Source organism: Piliocolobus tephrosceles, chromosome 18 (assembly GCF_002776525.5).
Source record: "Piliocolobus tephrosceles isolate RC106 chromosome 18, ASM277652v3, whole genome shotgun sequence".
Classification (NCBI taxonomy): domain Eukaryota; kingdom Metazoa; phylum Chordata; class Mammalia; order Primates; family Cercopithecidae; genus Piliocolobus; species Piliocolobus tephrosceles.
The window spans coordinates 68633738-68658400 of record NC_045451.1 but is presented as its reverse complement, the minus strand read 5'-3'; the positions used below and the strand labels follow the sequence as shown (position 1 = coordinate 68658400).

At 38.9% G+C, this 24663-nt stretch overlaps 1 protein-coding gene across 2 annotated transcripts in view; it reads right to left on the bottom strand.

Moving 5' to 3' along the window:
• The window catches only part of PTPRM (protein tyrosine phosphatase receptor type M), an 846383-nt gene that overhangs the window by 426125 nt on the left and 395595 nt on the right, over nucleotides 1-24663 (bottom strand). For both annotated transcript variants that reach the window (XM_023228490.2, XM_023228491.2), the window contains exon 7: nucleotides 19025-19318. In XM_023228490.2, coding sequence (XP_023084258.1) covers nucleotides 19025-19318 — 294 coding nt within the window. The remainder of the gene's footprint in view (nucleotides 1-19024; nucleotides 19319-24663) is intronic.

The following is a 24663-nucleotide window of genomic DNA, read 5'->3' as shown; positions in this document are numbered from 1 at the left end:
GGCTAGCAGCATTGCAGAGAAACCTCCCAAACACCAAGACACCCAGGAGAGAGAATACGTAAGATTTATGATGGATGTGGTGCAGAGGTGAGGTAGTAGAAAGAGTCAAGGGCAATTCAGGTTTCTGGCCGAAATGAGCAGGCAGTTGGAAGTATTTATTCAGGTAAGAGACACTGGTAGAAAAAAGTATGTTGTGGGGCTGCGAAGACAGGCAAGGCCAAGGGGAGGAGTAAGACACTCAGCTGCACTATGGACAAAAGGAGCTGGAGATGCCCAGGGAATCCATGTGGGGTGTCCAGGAGCCAACACGCCCAGAGGCAGGAGCGAGAGCTGGGCTGAGGACAGAGCCCCGGAGATGTGGGCACCTGGGAGGGATCAACCCAGGGCAGGACAAGGTGGCCCCTCACCCTCAGTCCTTTTCAGGAGAAAGAGGAAGTGTGACCCAAGTCCCTTCACTGGAAATGCCAGTGCAGCCTGTTCCCCAGCCTCTGAGCACCGTCCCAGCCTCCTCCTGTGTCCGCTCCACACTTCTGCCGGCGGACCGCAAGGGGACCAGGGAACACCTAGCACAATGCAAAATGCCAGTGCCTGGGCTTTTCCAGTCTCATTTTCTACTTTGTATTTCATTTCTGCTATTGTATTCAAAACGATGTCGTTTCCTGAGAATAAACTCCTGGAAAAAAATATGTAATCTATATTACGAGCTCTGCACTATCTTTGGAAAAAGAAGGTTTAATTTAAACCAGTATTTTTCATTTGGACTAATACATATGTCATGGAACACGTTAACCATTTGTCTCAAACGAAACACCTTAGATTCATAATCTGCCCAAAAGAGATGTTTAGCTTAGATCTGCATTTCAAAAAATGTTCCCAAAGGTATCCAACTGATGAACTTAGCAATAAGAATTACAGATTGCCAACTATTGTAATTTCTGCCTCCCAAATCCCAGATAATTTTATGTACATAGAAACCTATATTGTTGATGTCTTTAGAAGTCAATCTTAGAAACTCCAGGATTCTACCCTAGAAGGCAACGCTTCTGTTTTTTATATACTTAGACAGGGTCAGACAAAGGTGGCCAGAACAAAGGACTCTACAGTGGCGGGTCAGTGATTTCCTCTGTTGGCTGGACATAGATCATCTGCAGAAATCATCTCTCTGCCCTCCCTTTTGTTTTCAGACACTTTGGCAACAGCTATAGCTTCAATATAGCCAGCAATGAAATTAAAGACCCAGCTTATAGATAAGGTCACCCAGGCAACATTCAATTTTCTTTGCCACAGGCATATGGCTCAGTGAAAATACAGGTGGGGAGCCCAGAGCTAAGTTCTGTCAGCTTCCACAGTGAAGCACTGTTTTTTAAAGGTCGCTACAGGCAATTCTGAGGGTGGAAAGAAATGTCTGAGTTTTCAAAAAAAAAATCATACATTATTGGAATTTATATGAAAGAATATTCTGTCACGTGCTCACAAAACCTTCATAATGTTTAATATCCCAACCTTAATATTATGATATAAACCTTTTTAATAATCAAAGCTGAGACTGATCATTATGTGGTAAGGGCCAGGTATAATATTGACAAAGTATAGAATAAGAGTTATGATTTCACAGTACTACAAATAAATTCTTCATAAAAGAAAAAGATATGCTAAGCTAACGGGTTGAACAGAGAAAGTGTTACCAACGTTCCCCTCGTAAGTCAGCACGACAGGATCACCAAGAGCTTACCTGCAGACAAAACAATCAACGTGACCACTTAACTAAGTCTAGATATCCTTTGGGCCACGACGCAAATTTAATGGTCAAATTGAGTCCACTTAGTGGTCAAATAGAGTCCTGTTTTATAATTTAAAATAAACTATTTACAGCAACATGCAAACAAGGTAGAAAAACAATGGAGATGATCAGCTGGTTTTCCATTCTAGTTCTTAGTAGTGTTATAGCTAAATGACCCTGCCAGATAAATATCTCTTGGTGCTGAATAACCCTGTCAGCTTATATCTGTATGTGCTATACGACTAGTCACCCCACTCGGTTCATGTCAGTTTTATCTGGCTCTGTCTTGAAGTGAAAGATTCTTACTGTCCAATCCCATCCTTAAATCAACCCTAAGCCAGAGCTACTGGGCAGACTCACAGAGGCTGGCTTTGTAGTGAGGCTAAAAGCAATGTGCACTGAGAGGAGCAGGCACCAGTTCTCAGAGAGGGTTGGTAACAGTGGCCTCACCAGGCACTTCTGTAAACAGACGCACTGCAAAACAGCACAAGTCGCTTCCTTAATCCCAGCCTCAGTTTCCCAGTCAACAAGATTTGAGTTAGCGGAAATTATGAAGAAGTCAGTATTCTTTTTCTTTCAAGTATATTCTGTCCAGAACTGTGAGGAGTCTGAGACGTAATCAAGTTTCAAGTCTACAAGTTTGCCTGCCACTGTCTCACGGATGCTGGCACAAGACAGCAGACTCCTGGGCCAGAGACAAATGACTGTATTACGAACAACAAAGTAAATACATGAGCTATGTGTTCTTGTTGGTTCCCCTGGCCCCCAAAGTCTCAAGGGAGAACACAGAGGAATCCAATTGGATGCTACACATGAAGTCGGTTTGTATCACAGCTAAAGAGCCCTGGGTTAGGAAAACCAAATCTTTTATCATGGGCAGTAAGCAAACCTGTTTCCCCTTTGCTCCCACGAGAGACATTCTCTTTCTTACATTATCTTACATTATCTTTCTTATGTTGGACAACCAGAAAGCTCATCCAATGATCCAGAGAGAGACACTACCTCTATATTCCGAGGCTGTTCCCTGGACCAGAACAAAGGCCATCGGTGCCTCTGCTTGCAAGGTGTGCACACATGTGAGGGACCCACGGTGAAGTGCATGCCAACATCCTCTAAACAATTCAGGCGGCTGGGTGCGGTGGGTCATGACTGTCATCCTAGCATTTTGGGAGGCCAAGGAGGGCAGATCACCTGAGGTCAGGAGTTTGAGACCAGCCTGGACAACATGGCAAAAACCCGCCTCTACTAAAAATACAAAAATTAGCTGGGTGTGGTAGCAGGTGCCTGCAATACCAGCTACTCAGGAGGCTGAGACAGGAGAACTGCTTGATCCCAGGAGGCAGAGGTTGCAGTGAGCCAAGATCACACCACTGCACTCCAGCCTGGGCAAAAAGGGTCAAACTCTGTCTCAAAACAAAACAAAACAGACAATTCAGGTGTTATTAATTTCTCTTATTATAACTGTAGCTAAGGTGAGATCCATGCTAAATACGAGGAATGGATTTCCAATTGATCCCCATAGTCAAATCCTCTGATATCCATGTTACAATCAAGCTTGTTTATTGTGAGAATCAAGCTTTTTTTTAAAAAAAAAAAAGTTTCTTTGCAGATCTCAATTCTGACTGATAGTACTACAATTATTATATTCAAGTCATATCAACCTTTACACTGGCCACTATTAGTTACTTACTCAGCATTCATTTTCCTCTCTTCCTTCCCAGTAGTTCCCACAATCCTTGATTTGATTCAGTGATTTAGTCTTCCACAGCTCGTGGCTCAGAGATGGCTCACTCCATTCATAGACTCAAGGGTGAGGCTCCTTTTTTTTTTTTCATAAATAAAACTTTATCTTGTAGAATAATTTTAGGTTAACAGCACAATTGTGTGGAAGGTGTGAAGGTTCCCCACAATCCCCTGCCCCAGGCCTATGCACAGCCTCCCACATTATCAACATATCGCACCAACGCCCAACCAGCACCACGCGAAGTCCGGAGTTGATATCAGGATTCACTCTCGGTGTGGCATATTCTAGGAGTTTTGGAAACTATATGATGGCACATATCCACTACTGTAGTATCATGCAGAATCATTTCACTACCTGAAAAAGTCCTCTATGATCTACCTATTTATTCCTGACACTCCCAGCTTCTGTCAAACACTGATGTTTTTACCGTATCCATAGTTTGGCCTTTTCCAGAATGTCATATATAGTAATAGGTTGCCTAATGACAGAGATACATTCATTTTGTTTTTGTTTTTTTGTTTTTGTTTTTTTTCTTTTTGAGACGGAGTCTCCCTCTGTCTCCTGGCTGGAGTGCAATGGCGTGATCTCGGCTCACTGCATTCTCTGCCTCCCAGGTTCAAGAGATTCTCCTGCCTCAGCCTCCTGAGTAGCTGGGATTAAAGGTGCATGCCACCATGTCTGGCTAATTTTTGTATTTTTAGTAGAAATGGGGTTTCACTATGTTGGTCAGGCTGGTCTTGAACACCTGACCTCGTGATCCACCTGCCTCGGCCTCCCAAAGTGCTGGGATTACAAGTATGAGCCACTGCGCCCGCCCGGCCGACAGAGATACATTTTAAAGAAAACATCTTTAGGTGATTTCATCATTGTGTGAACATCACAGAGTGCTCTCAGACAAATCTAGATGGGATAGCTTACTATACACAACTTACTATACACGGAGACTATATCGTGCAGTCCACTGCTCCCAGGCCACAGACATTTACACCATGTTACTGTACTGAATACGGCAGGCAACTGTAACACAATGTATTTGTGTATTTAAACATAGAAAAGAATGCATTAGCTATGAAATTACAATGGCTACATTGTAATGGCTAGGTGATTTTCAGCTCTGTTATAATCCTAAAGGACTACCATCCTATATGCAGACCCTCATAGGCTGAAAGATTGTTATGCCGAACCTTACTGTCGTTGAAATCATACAGTATGTAGCATTATCATATTGGCATCTTTCACTTCTTAATATACATTTAAGTTTCCTGTATGTCTGTTCATGGCTTAATAGCTCATTTCTTAACTGAAAAATATTCAATTGTCTCAATGTACCATAGTTTATCGAGTCATCTACTGACCTCTTGGTTGCTTGTAAATTTTAGAAATTATGAATAAAAAGCTGCTATAAACACTGGTGTGCAGGCTTTTGTGTTGACATAAGTTCCTAGTTCCTTTAGGTGAATGTCAAAGGACACAACTGCTGGATTGTACAGTAAGAGTATGTTTGCTCTTGCAAGAAACTGCCCAACTGTTTTTCAAAGAGGCTGTACCTATTTTCACATTTTCACTGGCAATGAATGAGAATTCCTGTTGCTCCACATCCTCCCAGCATTTGATGTGTGGCAGTGTTCTGAATTTTGGCCATTCTAAAAGGTGTGTGGTACAAGGATGCATCTTCATTACTGCAAATCAGTGGTTTTCAACCAGCAATATCAGCATCACTGGGGAATTTGTTAAAAATGCAGATTCCTGATCCAACCCTAAACCAGCTGAACCATAAACATGGAATAGGACTCAGCCAGGATCTTTTCACAGTCCTCCAGGTGATTCTGATGCATACAGTCATTACTGAAGTAGGTTAAAGTTCAAGAGTAAGTGTACTAAGGCAATCAATCCATGAAAATCTGCTAGTTATTATTGGTCCTTAATTGACGTAAAAGATTGAAAGAAAAAAGTTACATTCTATGACTGGGGAAATATTCTTCTCTCCCCATTAGATGTGAACACAGCATGTTTCCCTAGTTGCTTTTAAATGTCACCTCATCACCACAAAGAGAGCCAGCCTGGGGTTGAGGCCAATAGATCAGAGATTTGGAAAGAGCCCATGTGCCCGGGAAGATCACTGAGTCACTGAACAACAAACTGCAAAGGGTGCCTTACCTATGGATTTCCCATTAATACAAGTTAATAAATTTCCTCATTGTTAGCCTATAGGAGCATTGATATTACTTGCAGCCCAAAACGTCCTGATTAAAACAATTTATTTGTGATGCTCCTGTCTGACCTAATATTTATGTTGACTTTTAGAACCTCCTCTCTACAACTGCTCTGGGAACCTCTGCAAGCTTTGCTTCATTTAAATGTGTGCACACACTGCACACCAATGGAGAACTTTAGAAACTAGAAAGCTGTGTCCAGGAGGCCAGGAGACTTGATCGTTTTCCCTACTAACTGTATCCTCAAAGCCTAGGAGAATGCCTCTCAGCAGATTCTCAAAAATATTAGACAAAATTAGGAAATGAATAAACAAATGGGGCAAACCAAAATGAGGTGTGGAGGGTATTTTGGCTCAGTTATGTCTACTCGGCTTTCATAGCAGCTGCCTTTTTAGCTGGTTTCCCTGTGGTCACATGCTGCCTGCCACATTCTCAAGCACCACATCAAGCAACATGCAAAGGTGAGAATGGACCATACTCCTCCTAGGTCACTGAAGTGCAAAGGAACTGTCCCCAGAAGGCTCCTCAGCCCTGGAGTCTTCCCCTCAAGTCTTTTTTTGACCAGAATCTCACTGACTAAACAATCTAAGTATAAAAATAAGTTCTAAAAAATTCAACAAAAATGTAAAAAAAAATCTTCCAAAACAAGACAGGTAAGAAGCCATTAGGAAGAAACAATGGTTCATTTAGCAAACATAATTGTGTAGCTAGACATCTACCTAGATTACATTAATAGGTATTTGGACTGATTTATATTCCAATGATACCTTTATTGTGTATTAATGAGTATGGGTAGCCCTAAAAGATATGATTGATAAATTTAACTACATAAAATGTAAAGATTTCTCTATAACAAACCACAAATAAAGTCAACAGCAAATGGTAGAATAAGAAAAATATTTTGAAAACATATGATAAATGGTTAATAACCCTACTATAGAAAATATCCTTATAAATTAAAAAGGAAAAGATTAGAAAAGCATCCTAAGGACAGAAATGGATAGTTTGCTGAGGAACAAATGTAGGGAATACATTCATGGAAAACACGAAATGCAAATTAAAACAATAACATACAATTTAAGCCCAATAAATTGATTTAAGTTTTAAAAGATCATTAATATTCAACGCTTGAAAGCATTTCAGGACCCTGACACTGTGACACCTTGCTGGTAGAGCATAACTTGATAGAACCTTGTAGAAAGTAATTTGACAGCACCTACTAAAGTCTTAAATGCATGTATCTTTGGCCTGGCAATTCTACCTTAAAACTGTAAACTTATAGAAGTCGAAATATGTGTACACAATATATATTTACAGATATTTACTGAAATATTTATTTTATTAATGAACAAAACCTGTAATATCCATCAAGAGAGGAGGGACTAAATAAGTTAGGTCATCTATACTACAAAAGAATAAACAGTTACTAATAAGAGTGGGTTTATACATTATATGTGGGTTATATATGTTTATATAACATATACTGTACTAGACTCGAGCAACTACAGAGCTGTTCAGAAAATACTGGCAGATGTGAAATCAAGCTGATGAATAACATGTACAATATAATCCCATTTGTTAGAATTAGTAAGGGAGGGTCTGAGGACATATATTGATACTTACACACCTATATGAGCTTAGATAGAGATGTTGAAGGATAAATACAAAAGGATTAGCAATGATGATTCCTGGCAAACGGACTGAAAGAGGAGGGAATGTGTTACCCTCTTCATCATATACTTCTATATTTTTTGCCTTCTTATGTGACATCTATGACTTCAGTGATTTTCAAAGGCCATTAACAAGATACAAACATTAACAAGTAAAATGTTATTTATCATGAATTCATTACTCAAATTAGGAGCACTATAGCTGAGCTAAATAGTGAAATAGCAATATATAATATTTAGCATAAATATATTTTAATATGTATATTTTTTCAAATGTTAATGTATTTCTAAAAAGCCCTTTAGAAAGGGTTTCAAGGCTGACTACAAATATGTGTTTACAGTCACTTGCCTAGATGTATAACAAAGAAATATTGTTATGTGGTCAATGGAACTATTTTACCTGAATAGTTACATTACTTATATTACTCATTCTACAACGGTAATAACATGGATAGAGGATCAGCAATTCTGGTATCAAACAGCTCTATTATCTTTTCTATTTTAATAATAGGTATAACCATACTTCCTAATAAAATTTCTTGTATTTATAATTTAAATTCCATTTATATGCATTATTCATTTTTAAAGCATTCTATTCACTTGCAATTTATTCTAATAGGTAATTACCAGTTCTTTATACTCTTAAAATTAATTTACAAAAGTGTTCCACAAAGGAACATGGCTAACCCTCATAAACTAAAATTCTGACATATTATCAAGCTTTCATAATCTGTTATTACGACTATACAAGTTTTAGCTCTCATTTATCTTGCTTCTTATTATTTAGTTTTTAAAAGCACAAGCAGCATTACCCTTACAGATGAAGTCAGCAAGTCCTAACTGGAGGCCAGATGCCACTGAGTATGTCCCAGTGAGCCCACATTTTGTGTTAATGAGGACGAATAAACTGAGAGCTGGGTTGATAAGAAGAGAATGCATCTGGATGTGCTGAGAGGAGCGCGGATAGAAGGAAGTACACAGGACATATGAGGTCAAGATTAAAGCCACCTGTTTCCCAAAGTATGACAGTGGTTCCAGACACAACACATAACATACCTGTTAAGTCAAGAATGTGTGAACTTTTCCTAAAATGTTCAGAAGACAAAGGCCATCCTAAGACTGGCTCTGTCCGCTCTCAGGCCAGGGACACTGGATACAAGGTAAGCCTGGCTCAGAAGCAGCCCTCATGGTGAACAATTTTACCTGTGTGCTTTAATTCCTTACATCCACAACACCAAGACCCCAGTCATCCAATCTCACTCAATAAGGGTTCACAGGCCTTCCTGGGGTCTGTGTGCAAAGGAGCAAAAGAGAAATGTGTCCCCCAGGACACCTCAGCCTTCTGGCTCTAAGCGAACTGCCATGAAGCTTTGAGTCCTCTGGATAAACTTGCAAGTGTTAGAGTGGGTCAGGCGCAGTGGCACATGCCTGTAATCCTAGTACTTTGGGAGGCCAAGGCGGGTAGATCACCTGAGGGCAGGAGCTGGCTACCAGCCTGATTAACATGGTGAAACCCCATCTCCACGAAATACAAAAATATTAGCTGGGGGTGGTGGCGCACGCCTGTAATTCAAGCTACTTAGGAGGCTGACAAAGAAGAATCGCTTGTACCTGGGAGGTGGAGGTTGCAGTGAGCCGAGAACATGCCACTGCATTTCAGCCTGGGTAAAAAGAGCAAAACTCCATCTCAAAAAAAAAAAAAAAAAAAAAAAGTGTTAGAGTGGGGGCAGAACCCTCCAAAAAGTTAAAAGTGTCAAAAACACTCATCATGACACTAATAATTACAATACATCCACAAGCACAGCATAACAATGTCTCATATGTAAACTAAGTATTTGTAGTTGTTCTATTTTCTTTGCCACCCTGCAGTACAGGGACCTTGGGTCACTATGCTATTTTCTATCCTGACCACACCTTAAAGAGACAAAACAAAAAGTTTTCCCAGGTTTGAGTGAACATGTGATCATTTTTTTTTCTTGGCACTACCTTGAGGATATATATATAGATATATCTAGATATATCTATATAGCTTTGCTTAAACTGCAACTTATATGTGTGTCAAATGCAACCCAATCCATTCAGTTTAAAAGTACTATTGAAAGATTTCACCAGAGGAGTGTGTATCCCTGGCAGTAACAAAACTTAATTTCGTATCAGCATTTAATAGTAAACCTACTTAGAATTCATTCAGGAGCCACCAGGTGACCAAAGTACTCTGCTAACAAGTTTTCCTGCTAGTTACATTAGCATATGTAATTTTCCCAGCTGCATTATGAAGACAACGCTGGTACTGTTAAACAAACAAACAAAAACAGAAGCATTAGGAAACCAGGCATAGGAAGGTTAACTCATTTGTTGAGAGTTTTTAGCTATTTGTGCCAGAACCAACATTCACCCACCCAAGTCACTCAGACTACAAAGTGAAGGAAGTTTCCCAGGGGAACCCTGTCTCCTCTGAATGTTCACAAAGGCAGTCACAAAACTATAAGCCTTTGTGATAATTTAAAGCAGTCAATTATGCTCCAAGTCTTTTCAAAACACATATGTATGCAGTACATACAGATTAAAACACATACGTATGCAGTACATACAGATTATGCATAGGACCCCAGTGTAGTATAAATGCTAACATAAAGATCATAAAATACAACCTCTCCACATTATAAATGTGATAAAGAATTAAGGCATGTGCTCTAATAAAAAATTAATCATGTCATTATCAATAATTTTTTTCTTGTTAAATGTATAAGAGATTTGGGGGAAATTAAGATGGCCTGGGGTCTCTCTAAGAATTGTTCAAAGGAGATTTAGTAGATGTCTTCCTTTCCTAGGAGATGCTGCTGCAGAATGCAGAGGCATCCTCACACATGCCAGGGCCCGGAGGACCACGCTCACAGCTGTAGCTGGTGCTCAGACAAGGACTCATACTAATAACAATCATGCTTTTCCCATAGCAAATCCCCTCTGACAGGGGGTCAGATGACCTGTCAGATCCCCAGAACAAGGAAGCTGGTCAAGCCCCTCACAGACAGACACACAAAATACAGCCTGGAATGGTTCTTAGATGGCTCATCAGAGGGACAGCAGGGCTAGGCCACAGGTCCCCAGTTGCAATCTCCAGCTCTTTCCCTTCATTTTCCCGGACTCCTCAGTGTATTCAAAGCTACACAAGAAGCCACCTACAAAGATTTCAAAAACAAGCCTAGAGGAAGCTGAGGAGCACTGTTAGCACACTCATTTTTCACAGCCAAGGGGCCTGCCTGACACCTTCCAGAAGCCTATCACAACACTTCAAGAGTCACTGGATAACTCTACCAACAACCACCTCCACTGCCCGCACTTTTTAGAGGCGCTTCTGAACCTCTCGTGCAGAATTGCTCCCGCAGTTCTATTCTCTACCCTTCCGCCGCTGCCTCAGGGTTCAAACACACGAAAAGTGCTGAATCAGTGTTTAAGGGCAGCAGAACTTGAAGTTTAGGTATTACTTACAAAATCTCTGGGGCCTAAACATCTGTAAAGAAGAGACTGAATATATTATAATCAAAAAGACACTGCATTGCTGGTATGTTCCTGTCCTATGCACACTGTGATGTGATCCAAAGTATTTGACATCTGCAGTCTAATAGGGAAGGTACTTCTCATGCCCTTTTAACGTTCATAATTTAAAAAGGTTTTTAATGGCTTAATGTATTCAAAATTCATTAAAATATGTTGCCCTTTCGCAAAGCTGTTTTAGAATTAGAACACTTTTAATTTTTTTCCCTGGTAAATAAACTTAAATTAAAAATAAATTATGCTCCACTCAATGAGGTCTTTGGCCTTTATTCCTTCAAATAACAGCCATTGTTAGATTAGCTCCCACATGGTCCCACGTACCCGAGGGTCAGCCCCGTAAGTCCAGACACTTATTGCAATGCCAGTGATAATTCTGTACAGAAAAGACAAATACTACTAGGTTTGACTTAAGAGAAAATAAATCAGGTTTTGGCAGGGTTTAATTTCAGATTATTCACATTTCAACCAGAATTACTGCCTTTTTTCCCACAAAAAGAAACTAAAAATAATAATAATTAAAAAAAAGCAGCGAGGTCAGCCTTCAGCTGAATGCAGTCATGGTGCCGTCGGGCTTCAAGTAATGCCCCCTTGCCAAGGAACCTGTCACTACTCATTTCCAACATGAGAATCTCATTCAGATATATTTAAAATGAGTCACTCTAGTGTTACCACTAGGCAAACACAGCGAATTAATATTTCAAAACCAATATGAACCTAAATTTAGTGACATTTAGACTGGACCGAGTATGACAGACAGGGCGTGCTACTACATAAGGCACAGTGAGAGATGATCTCAGGGTATAAGATAAAAGAAAACACAACACCGTAAATTTGTAGTTAGTACAAAATTCCCACAGTCAGGAACGTTGGGTCCTTACTGTGAAGGAACACTAACCCTTTGTTTATCCTCCATATGTATACATATGTTGCCTGCATATTCCCTCCCTCCAATACCCCCAAATATGTGTTTGTTTATGTATGTTGCTTGTTCATAGAACAAGGCAAGGATACAAGAAGCTACACAAATACATCTGTTCAAGTGCAACAGTACGACTGTCATCACAAAAAAATAGGAGATTCGCAAAACTGCATACCACAACGAGATAAGCAGACACGAACAAAGACTGAGAGGTGAAATGACTCCAAATCATCGCAAGTATGTCCAATATCTTCTGCCACTGAAAATACTGCAGATAAGATAGCTACAACTGCATGTTATCAAAGCACCCAAATACAACAAAATACATTTTAATGTAATACATATTCCAAGTTTTTATTACAGTTATGTAAAAAGCTCTAACTAGGCATATACTAGGCAGACAAATATGTAACTCTATGCAGACAGATATTAAAACTCACTCTTAATCATTACAAAGATGCAAGTTATAAAAACACTATCGCTTTTATAAAACATCACATTTAAAAAAATGTGTATACTTCTTACACATCACATTTATTAAAGACTTCTAATACATCACTCCTATTCCCAGCAAGCAGCAGGCTGGCTGTGGATGGGATGGCTCTGCCGTTCCAAGAGAACGTTTCTAGGATACCTGATCATACTTGGACTCCTCAGGAACCCAGCAGTACATGCTTTACTAGTAAACATCTCCCTATATCATAAAGAAGGTGCATTTTTAAACTAAAAGCAGAGTCAGTGCTTACAGTCTCTAAGTAGTTCACAAAGAATTATATGAAACACACAAAGAATTATATGAAACACACACACACAATTATCAGCATAATTAAAAAGGTGCAATCACACACACGATGACAAGGATAAACCTGGAGAGCATTATGCTACGTGGAATAAGCCAGTCACAGAAAGACAAATACTGCATGATTCCACTTATAGGAGACATCTGAACAGTCAAATCCATAGAGACAAAAAGGAGACTGGTGGTTGCCAGGGTTATGGGAAAGGGGAGTGGAGAGTTAGTGTTTAGTGGATGCAGTGTTTCAGTTTGGGAAGATGTAAAGATTCTGAATAAAACTAGTATTTGATAGCACAACAGGGTGACAAGAGTCAATAATAATTGTACATTTAAAAGGAACAAAGAATGTAACTGGATTGTTTGTAACACAAAGGATAAATACTTCAGGTGATGGATACCCCATTTACCCTGATGTGACTATTACACATTGCATGCCCATATCAAAATATCTCATGTAGCTCATCAACATATATACCTACTATGTACCCATATATGAAAAACAGATTCTGGAGACTGGCTGAATGTACTTAACATGATCGAACTATACACTTAAAATTGGTTATAAGAAGGTAAATTTTGTTACTAAATACAGTAAAATTAATAAAAAATATCACCTCCTACCTCTCTATTCTCTATCCCTTCCTCTATTTTTCTTCATAACATTTATCATTTATCTGACACTGTATTGTATACACATATGTTGTGTGTGGGTGTGTGTGTAATATGTATGTATTAGAGATGAGGTTTTACTCTGTCAATGCTGGAGTGCAGTGGTGTGATTACAGCTCACTGTAATCTCCAACTCCTGGGCTCAAGTTATCCTCCTATCTCAGCCTTCTGAGTAGCTGGGACTACAAGTGTATGCCACAGTGCCCAGCTAATTATTTTTAATTTAATTTTTTGTAGCAATGGAGTCTTGCTAAGTTTCCCAGGCTGTCCTCAAACTCCTAGTATCAAACAGTCCTCCTGCCTTGGCTACACATATATATGTATGTTGCCTATATACTCCCTTCCTCCAATACCCCAAAATACATAAGTCCTGAAGGCAGAAATCTTGTCACTCTACCGACAGGGCTTGGAATAGTGTCTGGCAAATATGGATGCTCAATATGTATTTTATGGATAATTTTTTAAGGCACAATCATTATTTTTTCAAATATTTTTAGGTATATTAATTCTAAAGAACACATTTTAGTTAAGCTTTGTTTCACGCTCACCAATCTTAATTGCTTAGTCATTAGTTTATAATAATCCTTCGTTAGTTCCTGAGGCCAGTTATTAGCAAGCTACTTAACCACAGTTAACCAATAACCAGGAACACATAAAAAGAAGTATCTCCAAATAACACATAAAAAGCCCACTGTGAAAATTAATCTAACAACATAATCCATTTCTCCGTTTCAAGTAGCTACTATTCAATGGCTTGTGATATACAGTCTGCACATAATTTGAGAATATAGGATACATTAGAAATCACAAACTAAATTGCATTTTGTTTAACTGGATGCTGAAGTAATTTTAACTCTCTAAAGTTACCCAACTATAGCTGAAATGCAAAGTTGGAAAATAATTGGATATGTATATAAAGCTTGAGGGAAGCTTCTGACTATAATCACTTTTTACAATAACCCATATTGACAGAGCAATTTATCATTTTGAAAAAGTTTTTACAGATAAAATCTAAGCTGATCTTCAAAACCACCTCTGATACAGTCAGGGCAGCTGTTGCTGCCCCAAATTAGAGATGAAGATGTGGAATCAGGGAAGCTATGTGACTGGATCAAGGTCTTAGCATGGAGAGCTTGTGCATATATTTGGAAATAATTTTCAGAAGCATAAGAAGAATTTTGGAATTGTGTTACAATACCCTCCTTGCAGAAACCCAACCAGGTAATGAGATTGTGTCTACAAGCCACACAGGAAAATCAATTCCATTTCACAGACGATGGGCAATAAATAGTGATCTTGCCATTTTAATACAAGAAGCTAAATACAGTTTCATGGGTGTCACCAAAAAATGATAGGACAGGTGTCACTGATGCAGCACAGAAATGAAAACAGAACTTGGCCAAAATAAATGGATTTAACACATGAGAACATAATGCACAACTGCAAGGAATTCTATCAGCTCACAATAGAAACCATGGTTCTCAGATTTTACATTTCCCAGATAAGCAATATTTCTAAAACATTGGGTAATGAGGTTGCCAGTGTCTAATTCTTCTGAATGAAAACATTAAAAGACAAAAATTTATTAAATGATAGTTAACTGTGATTGACCATGTGCTATATGTAAGCGTTTGTTCTAGGCAACTGATATTCATTAGCTCATTAAGGCTCAGAACAAAACAATGAAATACATATTATTATTATCATCACCTCTGTTTTATAGATAAGGCAACTCAGGCCCAGAGAAGGTTAGCAGTTTCTCTCTAGTCCTGTGTCTAGTGCCAGGCAGAGCCCAAACTAAAACCTAGGTGGCTGCTCCCAGAGCCTGTGTTCTCAACCACTGACTCTGGCTCTAGCACAATTATTTCATGAATTGAAGTGATATTTTAGCACAAAACTCAGGCAGGAAATCTCAGAGTGAGTCAGTCCTTCAAATTTATTCCACTTCACTGTAGTAAAAACTTACATGTTCTCCCCCTTTGCTCAGATTTTTGGAAACATAATAGCAGACCTTCACTGTCCAAAGAATAGTACTTGATAAGCATGATTATGGGGTATTTAGACAAGGATGAAATAAAAATGAAACTGAAAGACTTTCAGGGTAGAAATATCCGGTGGATCATCTCATCAGAAAGAAAGCAAGAAATGAATCATAGAATTTCATACTGAAGAGATCTTCAAGGTCAATCAGCTCAATCCTCTTCTGATTATAGAAATCACTTTCTACCATGTCAGGTTATGCTTGAACAAATTAGCCATAAGAAACTCACTCAGCTCTTGTCGAGTTTACACAGGTACCCTTTCCTCCCCATCCCCTTCTCAGTTCCTTCCAGCATTCCTCATTAGTCACTAAAGGTTCCATACCCTTTCCTATCCTGATTGCCCTCCCCATGGGCAAAATCTATTTTGTGCTGTGTCTCTTAAAAAGCAGGAACTAGAAATAAATGTGAGAATTATGGGAAGCCTAAACAGCACTGGTAGATTAAGGCTATCACCTCCTTCAATATGGGCATTTTGCTTTCCTGATGCAACCTAAGATTATTTTAGGATTTTTTTTTTTTTTTTTTTTTTTGCAGGGGATGGTGAGGCACTAACATCACAGGGATAATTAATACAAGATGGATGATATTGCAGATTCATTTGCATTGAAGCCAGATCCTCAATCTCTTCTTCATACATATTGCTGCTAAATTGTACTACTCTAATCCGAAGCCAGTACTCTTGGCTTTTTTGAACCATACAGGAAGGGTTTAGATTTATTCTTATTACGTATCACCCTATTAGATTCATCAACCATTTGCCCCTGGCCAAGGAAGTTTTCCACTTACTGCTGCAGAATGCTCCTAGTCTCTCCCAGGTTTATGAAATCCATGACCTGCTCTTTAGGTACGTTAAATGCTCACAAACCATCTGAGTAACACTTTGGGACTGATGCCAAATTTTCAGTCTATAATTTACAGCATCTTTTTCCCTTTAACTTGCTCCTGCTTCCCAAAATTCCACACAGATCATAAACAGTGATTACTGACATTACCTGCAGATTTTCTCAAAACCCCAGGTGAAGAAGGGTGAACTATATTTCTTTCTATAGCAAAAAGTCTCATTTGACTTCACTTTCCTCACCTTTCACTTTCCTCACCCACCAAACGTGCCTCACTCTCTTCTTTCTAACTTTGACCCTTTCAGCTAACATATCTCCCTCCATTTTCTGAGGGTGGCTCCATGCCAGCGCAGGGCACAACCAGACCATGCATCACGAACAGCGCCAACTGCAGGCTGCAAACAGTTAAGAGGAAAGGGGGCATCATCATTAGGCTTCTTGGCTTAGATGAGGTTTCATACATCAAGGCACAGTGTGGGCCTACAAATATCAATTGAAAATCATTTTCATTTCTTAAAAAAAAACTGTCAATCTATTATTAAAAGTTACTTTATCTCTTTGAGTATTATCCATTTACACATCATGAAGCAATATCAAAAGGCTTCCTGAAAACACATATGCATTATAATCAGTGGAAATATATACAGCAATGTGTCAGTAGCTGAGATGTACAGATACAAAACCAAAAGAAAAGGCAAAAATGTGTTTAAAAAAAAAGAACAGGACTGGCAACATTATGTAGGTGGGGCTGCTAGTGACTAAAATTGAAACAGATCACATTCTCCCTCCAATCTAAACAACGAAAATCTTTTTTTTTTTTGAGATGGAGTCTTGCTCTGTTGCCCATGCTGGAGTGCAGTGGCGCGATCTCAGCTCACTGCAAGCTCTGCCTCCCAGGTTCACGTCATTCTCCTGCCTTAGCCTCCCGAGTAGCTGGGACTACAGGCACCTGCCACCACGTCTGGCTAATTTTTTTTTTTTTTTTTTTTTTTTTAGTAGAGATGAGGTTTTACCACGTTAGCCAGGATGGTCTCCATCTCCTGACCTCGTGATCCACCCGCCTCGGGCTACTAAAGTGCTGGGATTACAGGCATGAGCCACCGTGCCCGGCCTAAACAATGAAATTCTAACCTGTTTTTGGAGAGAGAGAGAAACCATACATTGCCATGCCCAAAACAGGAATTCTTAACACTAAAGTGAAATAACACTAAACTTACTTCTTACAGAGTGAGCTTAGAAGTGGAAAGGAGCTCATGTAGGCTTCATTTTCACCATCTGTATTACGGGGATCAAAGAACCTGCCCTGGAGAATTCATAAGGCCGTGGTAAAATAACAGATTTGAAACCAAGGCCTTTCGTGTAAAATGACAGAGGCAGTATTATCCATAGCTATTGTTTGCATTGCAACAAATGATAAGATAAAACTGTTTTACAACAATGACAGAATGTATTCAACTAAATAGAGGAGACAACGAGGTTTGAAGAAGACAGGAAGAGAAAGGATTGGGAAATTCTCCTTTCTCCTTAGAGCCACCATTCAGGGCTGTGGGAAATCACCAGTTCAAAACAGCAGGTCTTATTCCAGGGACCAGACTGTCTGCACAAAGGTGCCAGGAGGATACAGATGTGGGGTCTGAGAAACAGATGAAAGATGTACACAACAGCAAAGTACACAGTCTACTAACCCAGGCCAGTCCTTGTACTCAATAGCATGTATCCCCAGAAGAAAAACATACCTGTTCCCTTTTCTAACAAAAGTCTTTTTTAAAATACAGAATTTTCCACGAGCATCAAACTTGTGGAAATAGTATAATACAAATTATGAAGAAAAAATTTAAAAACAAGCTACAATGGTTAAGGTTTAATAATTTATCTTACTCCTACCAGGTAGAGTCTGACTACGTTAAGCATTTTTAAAACTTAAGAAAGAAATGAAATATTGATAAATGTATTCTTATCTAATGCTATGTGAATAATTAACTAACTCCATAACAGTTTATGGAATCTCTTCATCTCAGCACACAATTCAACACAGAAATTTCTCATTTACAAGATAAAATAACACTTCAGTATCCCAATATACTGTTTCTCTCTGCTTCCTACCAGAGAGTAGTCATATGAAACAACACTACAACCATGAACTGGGCAGCTGTCTTCAGGTTTTGATTTTTGGAAGATTTTACACTTCTCTCTCCATTAACCCTACTTTTATTTAAGTTGTGGAACGGGTTTAGCACAATTAGAAATTTATAATATAAGAAACTAAAGACTGCACCCAGCACACAAATCACTCTTGCTGATGATACAAATGGGCCCAACACATCAGACAGTAGACCTTCCATCAAACACCCATCAGCGAAAACACATCTTTAAGGCTATCTCTAAGATGGAATCTGTTATTCCACGGCCCCTCCAGGCTGCAAGCACATTAACTGTGAACATAAAACAAAGGGGCCCAAATAACAAAGTCTGACCTATTAGAGGACATCATTAGAGTAGGCAGTTTCTGTAAACTTCACGGACAATTCCTATATGAACTATGTGGTACTCAGAGTAACAAGTAAATTAACAACAGGAAAAAGGGTGGGGGCAGGCTGAGAAACACCAAGCCTGAAGGTTACTGGTCCCCAAGTTCACAAGCTGTTAGCTGACTATTCACAGGCTAAGGGCATTTTCTGTTCATACACAGGTTTTGATAGAGCTAGGGGAAGCATGCTAGCCATCTGATCAACCCCAGTGCTGCCAGTTAACGCCCAGAGAGACAATGACAATGAGTTAGAATGTTCCTTATACTCACCAGCACACTTTGTTCTCGTCCTGAGAGCTGGCCCAGGAGAGCCAGTGCCACCCTCCCCTGGCCTCGTCAGAAGCACACTAATCTCATATTCTGTATCTGGGTCAAGGTGTCCAATTTTATAGCTCGTGGAATCGACTGGCTGCCGGTCATTCCAGCTCCCACTGGCCGTGCAGTACTCCACCTCTCGGGCCACAATGGGCCCATCGCCATTGATGGAGTTGGCGTTGAGCTGTATCCACAGGTATGTGGCTCCTACAGACGCGAGCTGAGGTGGGGCAATAGGAACAGGTGGTTCTGAAAGGCAAATCAGAAAGCTGTCTTTCAGATGCTTTGTCTTCAGTCTTAAAAGAGCTAAACACTCATCAATTATTAAAATATACAAGATAATAAATTTCGGCAATAAATTGATAAGAACAATTTTGTTTCGGTTAATAAGAAAAAACATGCTGATAAAGATTTTCACTGCATTCCAAGTTGTGAAATAAACCATCTTTAAACACATAAGCTTATTCAAGTAGGCATAACCCTAATTTGTTTTAGGACACCAACCACTGCACATAGCATATGCAAATTAGCATACCTGTTACTTTATGTAATGGTGAATTAATACAGAAAATAATCTCAAGACAAAAATGCAGTAAAGTGATGCCTGTTTTAGGATACTAATTACAGTATCTTGAGAGTGAGTCAGTTACACAGATATCAAAGGATTTTTTTTTCTCACTAAAGTTAACTGGTAAAAGTTCTCTCAAGTAGTAGTATTTAAGCTCTAGGAAGCATTCATTGTCAATCTCCTTATTGAGAATGTCTTCAAAATCATCAAAGGTATTAGTTTCTATATCATTAAATTGTTCCCTTATATTTATATTCCAAAGGTATCCCCACTTTAAAAACATGGCTGAAATTATAGTTTATCTCATCAAAAATACATTTCCAGCATGACTCGTTTTCCCAAAGTAGCTATCACAATGAACTCATTCTGCTACAGGAGAATTAAGCGTTCTGGATAATGAAGTCCACCATTGCTGCCATTCAGGGAACTTCCAGTAATAAGTCTTACTAAAGCAGTGAATAGAAGGGAAAGCTCTGAAGCAAAAAACATACCATGCCCAGCTTCATAAAACTAAGAAATCACTAGCAAACACACTTTACAACCCAAGAAAGTCCCTCTCATTGTTTAAAATCTGAGACTGACTCTTTTTCTATATCATTGTCAATCTTGTCATAAATAGTATTCCCAGTATATTAGTTAGATGCCTGTTGAAAGGCTCTCTAGGCACCAAATGAAGGTATTCCACATGCCGATGTCACTGTGGGTGATATCACACATGATAAATGAGATAATTGTACAAAACAACATATTTCTATCTGAATAAATCTCCCTCTCAGAAAAACATAAATCTTGTGATTTTTTTCAAAGACTGTATCTTTGGGTGGTTTGTGCGTTTTTGGCATGCTCTGTTTTTAACTCCTCATTTTGCTCATACAAATGCACAGAAAAATAAAATCCGCTCTATCCTATTACTGGAATATGCTGGCTTGCATGCTGAAATTTCTGCTACCCTCTTGCATCCTCTTGCATGGCAGACATAGCTGATCAATCACAGCCATGTTTCCTGCTGAAGAGGACCTCAGGGAAGCTAGCACCATGTGAGGTTTGCACCTGAGATGATACCGGGTTAATTTCTAGACCAGCTAAAAACCAGCAACACTGGTTCCCTTTGTTGGGTTGGTTGTCTTAGTTCTTTTTTATATTCAAGGTGGGATGAGTCATACTGACTTTTTTAAATTGCTGGGGAAATCTCATTTTTTTAAGTCAAAATAAGACACAAACTGTGAATGAATTTTACTTCAGAGTAAAACAATGTAAATTTACTAAAATATTATTCCTGTTGTTTATAAACTGAAACTTTCTGCTAGTTTTTCATTTCCTTAAACAGCTCTGCCTTAACTCACAATGATTTAACATCAATTCATATCATTAGGCGATTCCTTGAACCGAGACATGAAATGGGCCTTTTATGGTACATCCTAAGGCATTTATGTAGCCAGGCTGAAAGAGCAGTTAATTACTTTCAAGTTGCAAATGCCAGCAAGGGTTGCTGAACTGCCATTCAAAATAAAACTCAGGGGCAAAGTCATAAAGGGTCATGAGTACACTCACTCATTTAAGACATTGTTACTAGTATCCTAAATTAGATGGGACTTAAATGCATTTGTTTCCTGAGAATATTTTCTATATTAATTCTCCATTAAGAAAAATACCAGATATGCTAAATCAAATGAAGGATTCAACTAGAACCTGGAAATAACTGGGACAGACATTCAAAAGAACTTTTGGTTTACAGAAGAATCAGCACAAGAATAAGGCAACATTTAAATTTTCATTTTTAGACAGAATCTTGCTCTATTGCCCAGCCTGCAGTGCACTGGTGCCACCGTGGCTCACTGCAGCCTCCGCCTCCCAGGTTCAAGTGATTCTCCAGCCTCAGCCTCCTGAGTAGCTGGGATTACAGGTGTGTGCTACCACAGTTCGTTAGTGTTTGTATTTCTAGTAGAAATGGAGTTTCACCATGTTGGCCAGGCTGGTCTCGAACTCCTGACATCAAGTGATCTGCCAGCCTCGGCCTCCCAAAGTGCTGGGATTATAGGCGTGAGCCACTATGCCCAGCCAACATTTAAATTTTCAACAAATTTTCCCAAAGGGAAAGGATGAAAGAGGTAAAGAAGGAGGGAGGGAGGAGAGAAGAATCTTAATCTGTACAAAGTGATAAAAAGCAATTTAAAATATTTCTTAATTCAAGTGAAAGAACACCATAAAACTAATTCTAAATCAAGCCAGTAATGAGAGTACTTACATGCACATGGACATACAGCTAATTGATACGCATATGTAAATGCCTGATACATCAATAAATATGTCAGTATCATATTTAACTGTATGAAATATGTTTACAAATGAAATATAGAAATGTCACTAAGTAGGGTATTGATATATCTGCATATATACATGCACTGTAGAGATTATATGAAATATTTTTATGTCCTTGGTTACCAAAAGTAGCTAGACAGGAATAAAGATGACAGTGATGGTTAGTCAATTAAAGGACTTGGTCTTTATTTGGGAGGCTGGCCACAAATCAGTGTGTGACCTTCAAAAGTTAAAAACTCTATGGACTTTAGTTTCTCCCATTTGTAAAACATCAGCACTCCAAATATTATATGATATACAAAGAAGTGTTAAATTATAGACAAGTGGCCTAAAACCGTTAGTGTATATTTTAAAGTAATTGCTTCAAGGTAATAACTTCATAAAACTAGTAGTATCTAGCATGCTATCTCATTAAAAAATATATGTATATACAAAATATGGCCATAAAATTATAATTGGAGAAAAAGTTAAATTTCGTATTTGAGTCCTAACTGCATGCAAATTGTCACGCGCTGTGGCAGTGTGCAGAAATGGAAATAAGTCCCTGGAAATTTTTATCATAGTGAGCCAAGATACTACTACACTGTCCTAAGACAGGAAAACATGGTGCACAAATATGAATATGAAAGCATTCATTCCTTCTGTTTATGTTTACTCTGGTAGACTGGAAATTCATACTTCACTTATAACTTCCCACAAATTAATTTTTCCACAAAGGAATTTTTACAGATACTACTAGATTTGCATCCCACTAATCAATAACATGGGCAGTGGCAGGTCACAGTGAAGCAGTACAGCAACTGAAAGAAAAGCAAAAATAATCACAAACAAATGAACCAAGATGAAAATTAAACAATGGTAGTAATGATGATGATGATGAGAATGATGAACTCTAAAATGACAAAATGGTTTGTAGGCAAACTAGTGTCCTTTTTGTACATCATGATGTCTCACTTGCTAGAGCACTTTCAAGAGGGTAGTGTGTCTACCGCAGGGAAGAATCTTAGTTTTGTGACAGACTTTAAACCTAAATATTAGGCTGGTTCAAGTCTCACTACAAGTAAAAACATGTTAAGAATCAGCTGAATCCATCTGGTCCTGGGCTTTTTTTGGTGGGTAGGCTATTAATTGTTGCCTCAATTTCGGAGCCTGCTATTGGTCTATTCAGGGATTCAACTTATTCCCGGTTTAGTCTTGGGAGAGTGTAAGTGTCCAGGAAATTATCCATTTCTTCTAGATTCACAGCTGAATTCTACCAGAGGTACAAGGAGGAGCTGGTACCATTCCTTCTGAAACTATTCCAATCGATAGAAAAAGAGGGAATCCTCCCTAACTCATTTTATGAGGCCAACATCATCCTGATACCAAAGCCTGGCAGAGACACAACAAAAAAAGAGAATTTTAGACCAATCTCCTTGATGAACATCGATGCAAAAATCCTCAATAAAATACTGGCAAACCGGATTCAGCAGCACATCAAAAAGCTTATCCACCATGATCAAGTGGGATTCATCCCTGGGATGCAAGGCTGGTTCAACATTCGCAAATCAATAAACGTAATCCAGCATATAAACAGAACCAAAGACAAGAACCACATGATTATCTCAATAGATGCAGAAAAGGCTTTTGACAAAATTCAACAGCCCTTCATGCTAAAAACGCTCAACAAATTCGGTATTGATGGAACGTACCTCAAAATAATAAGAGCTATTTATGACAAACCCACAGCTAATATCATACTGAATGGGCAAAAACTGGAAAAATTCCCTTTGAAAACTGGCACAAGACAGGGATGCCCTCTCTCACCACTCCTATTCAACATAGTGTTGGGAGTTCTGGCTAGGGCAATCAGGCAAGAGAAAGAAATCAAGGGTATTCAGTTAGGAAAAGAAGAAGTCAAATTGTCCCTGTTTGCAGATGACATGATTGTATATTTAGAAAACCCCATCGTCTCAGCCCAAAATCTCCTTAAGCTGATAAGCAACTTCAGCAAAGTCTCAGGATACAAAATTAATGTGCAAAAATCACAAGCATTCTTATACACCAGTAACAGACAAGCAGAGAGCCAAATTAGGAATGAACTTCCATTCACAATTGCTTCAAAGAGAATAAAATACCTAGGAATCCAACTTACAAGGGATGTAAAGGACCTCTTCAAGGAGAACTACAAACCACTGCTCAGTGAAATCAAAGAGAACACTAACAAATGGAAGAACATACCATGCTCATGGATAGGAAGAATCAATATCATGAAAATGGCCATACTGCCCAAGGTTATTTATAGATTCAATGCCATCCCCATCAAGCTACCAATGAGTTTCTTCACCGAATTGGAAAAAACTGCTTTAAAGTTCATATGGAACCAAAAAAGAGCCCGTATTGCCAAGACAATCCTAAGTCAAAAGGACAAAGCCGGAGGCGTCACGCTACCTGACTTCAAACTATACTACAAGGCTACAGTAACCAAAACAGCATGGTACTGGTACCAAAACAGAGATATAGACCAATGGAACAGAACAGAGTCCTCAGAAATAATACCACACATCTACAGCCATCTGATCTTTGACAAACCTGAGAGAAACAAGAAATGGGGAAAGGATTCCCTATTTAATAAATGGTGCTGGGAAAATTGGCTAGCCATAAGTAGAAAGCTGAAACTGGATCCTTTCCTTACTCCTTATACGAAGATTAATTCAAGATGGATTAG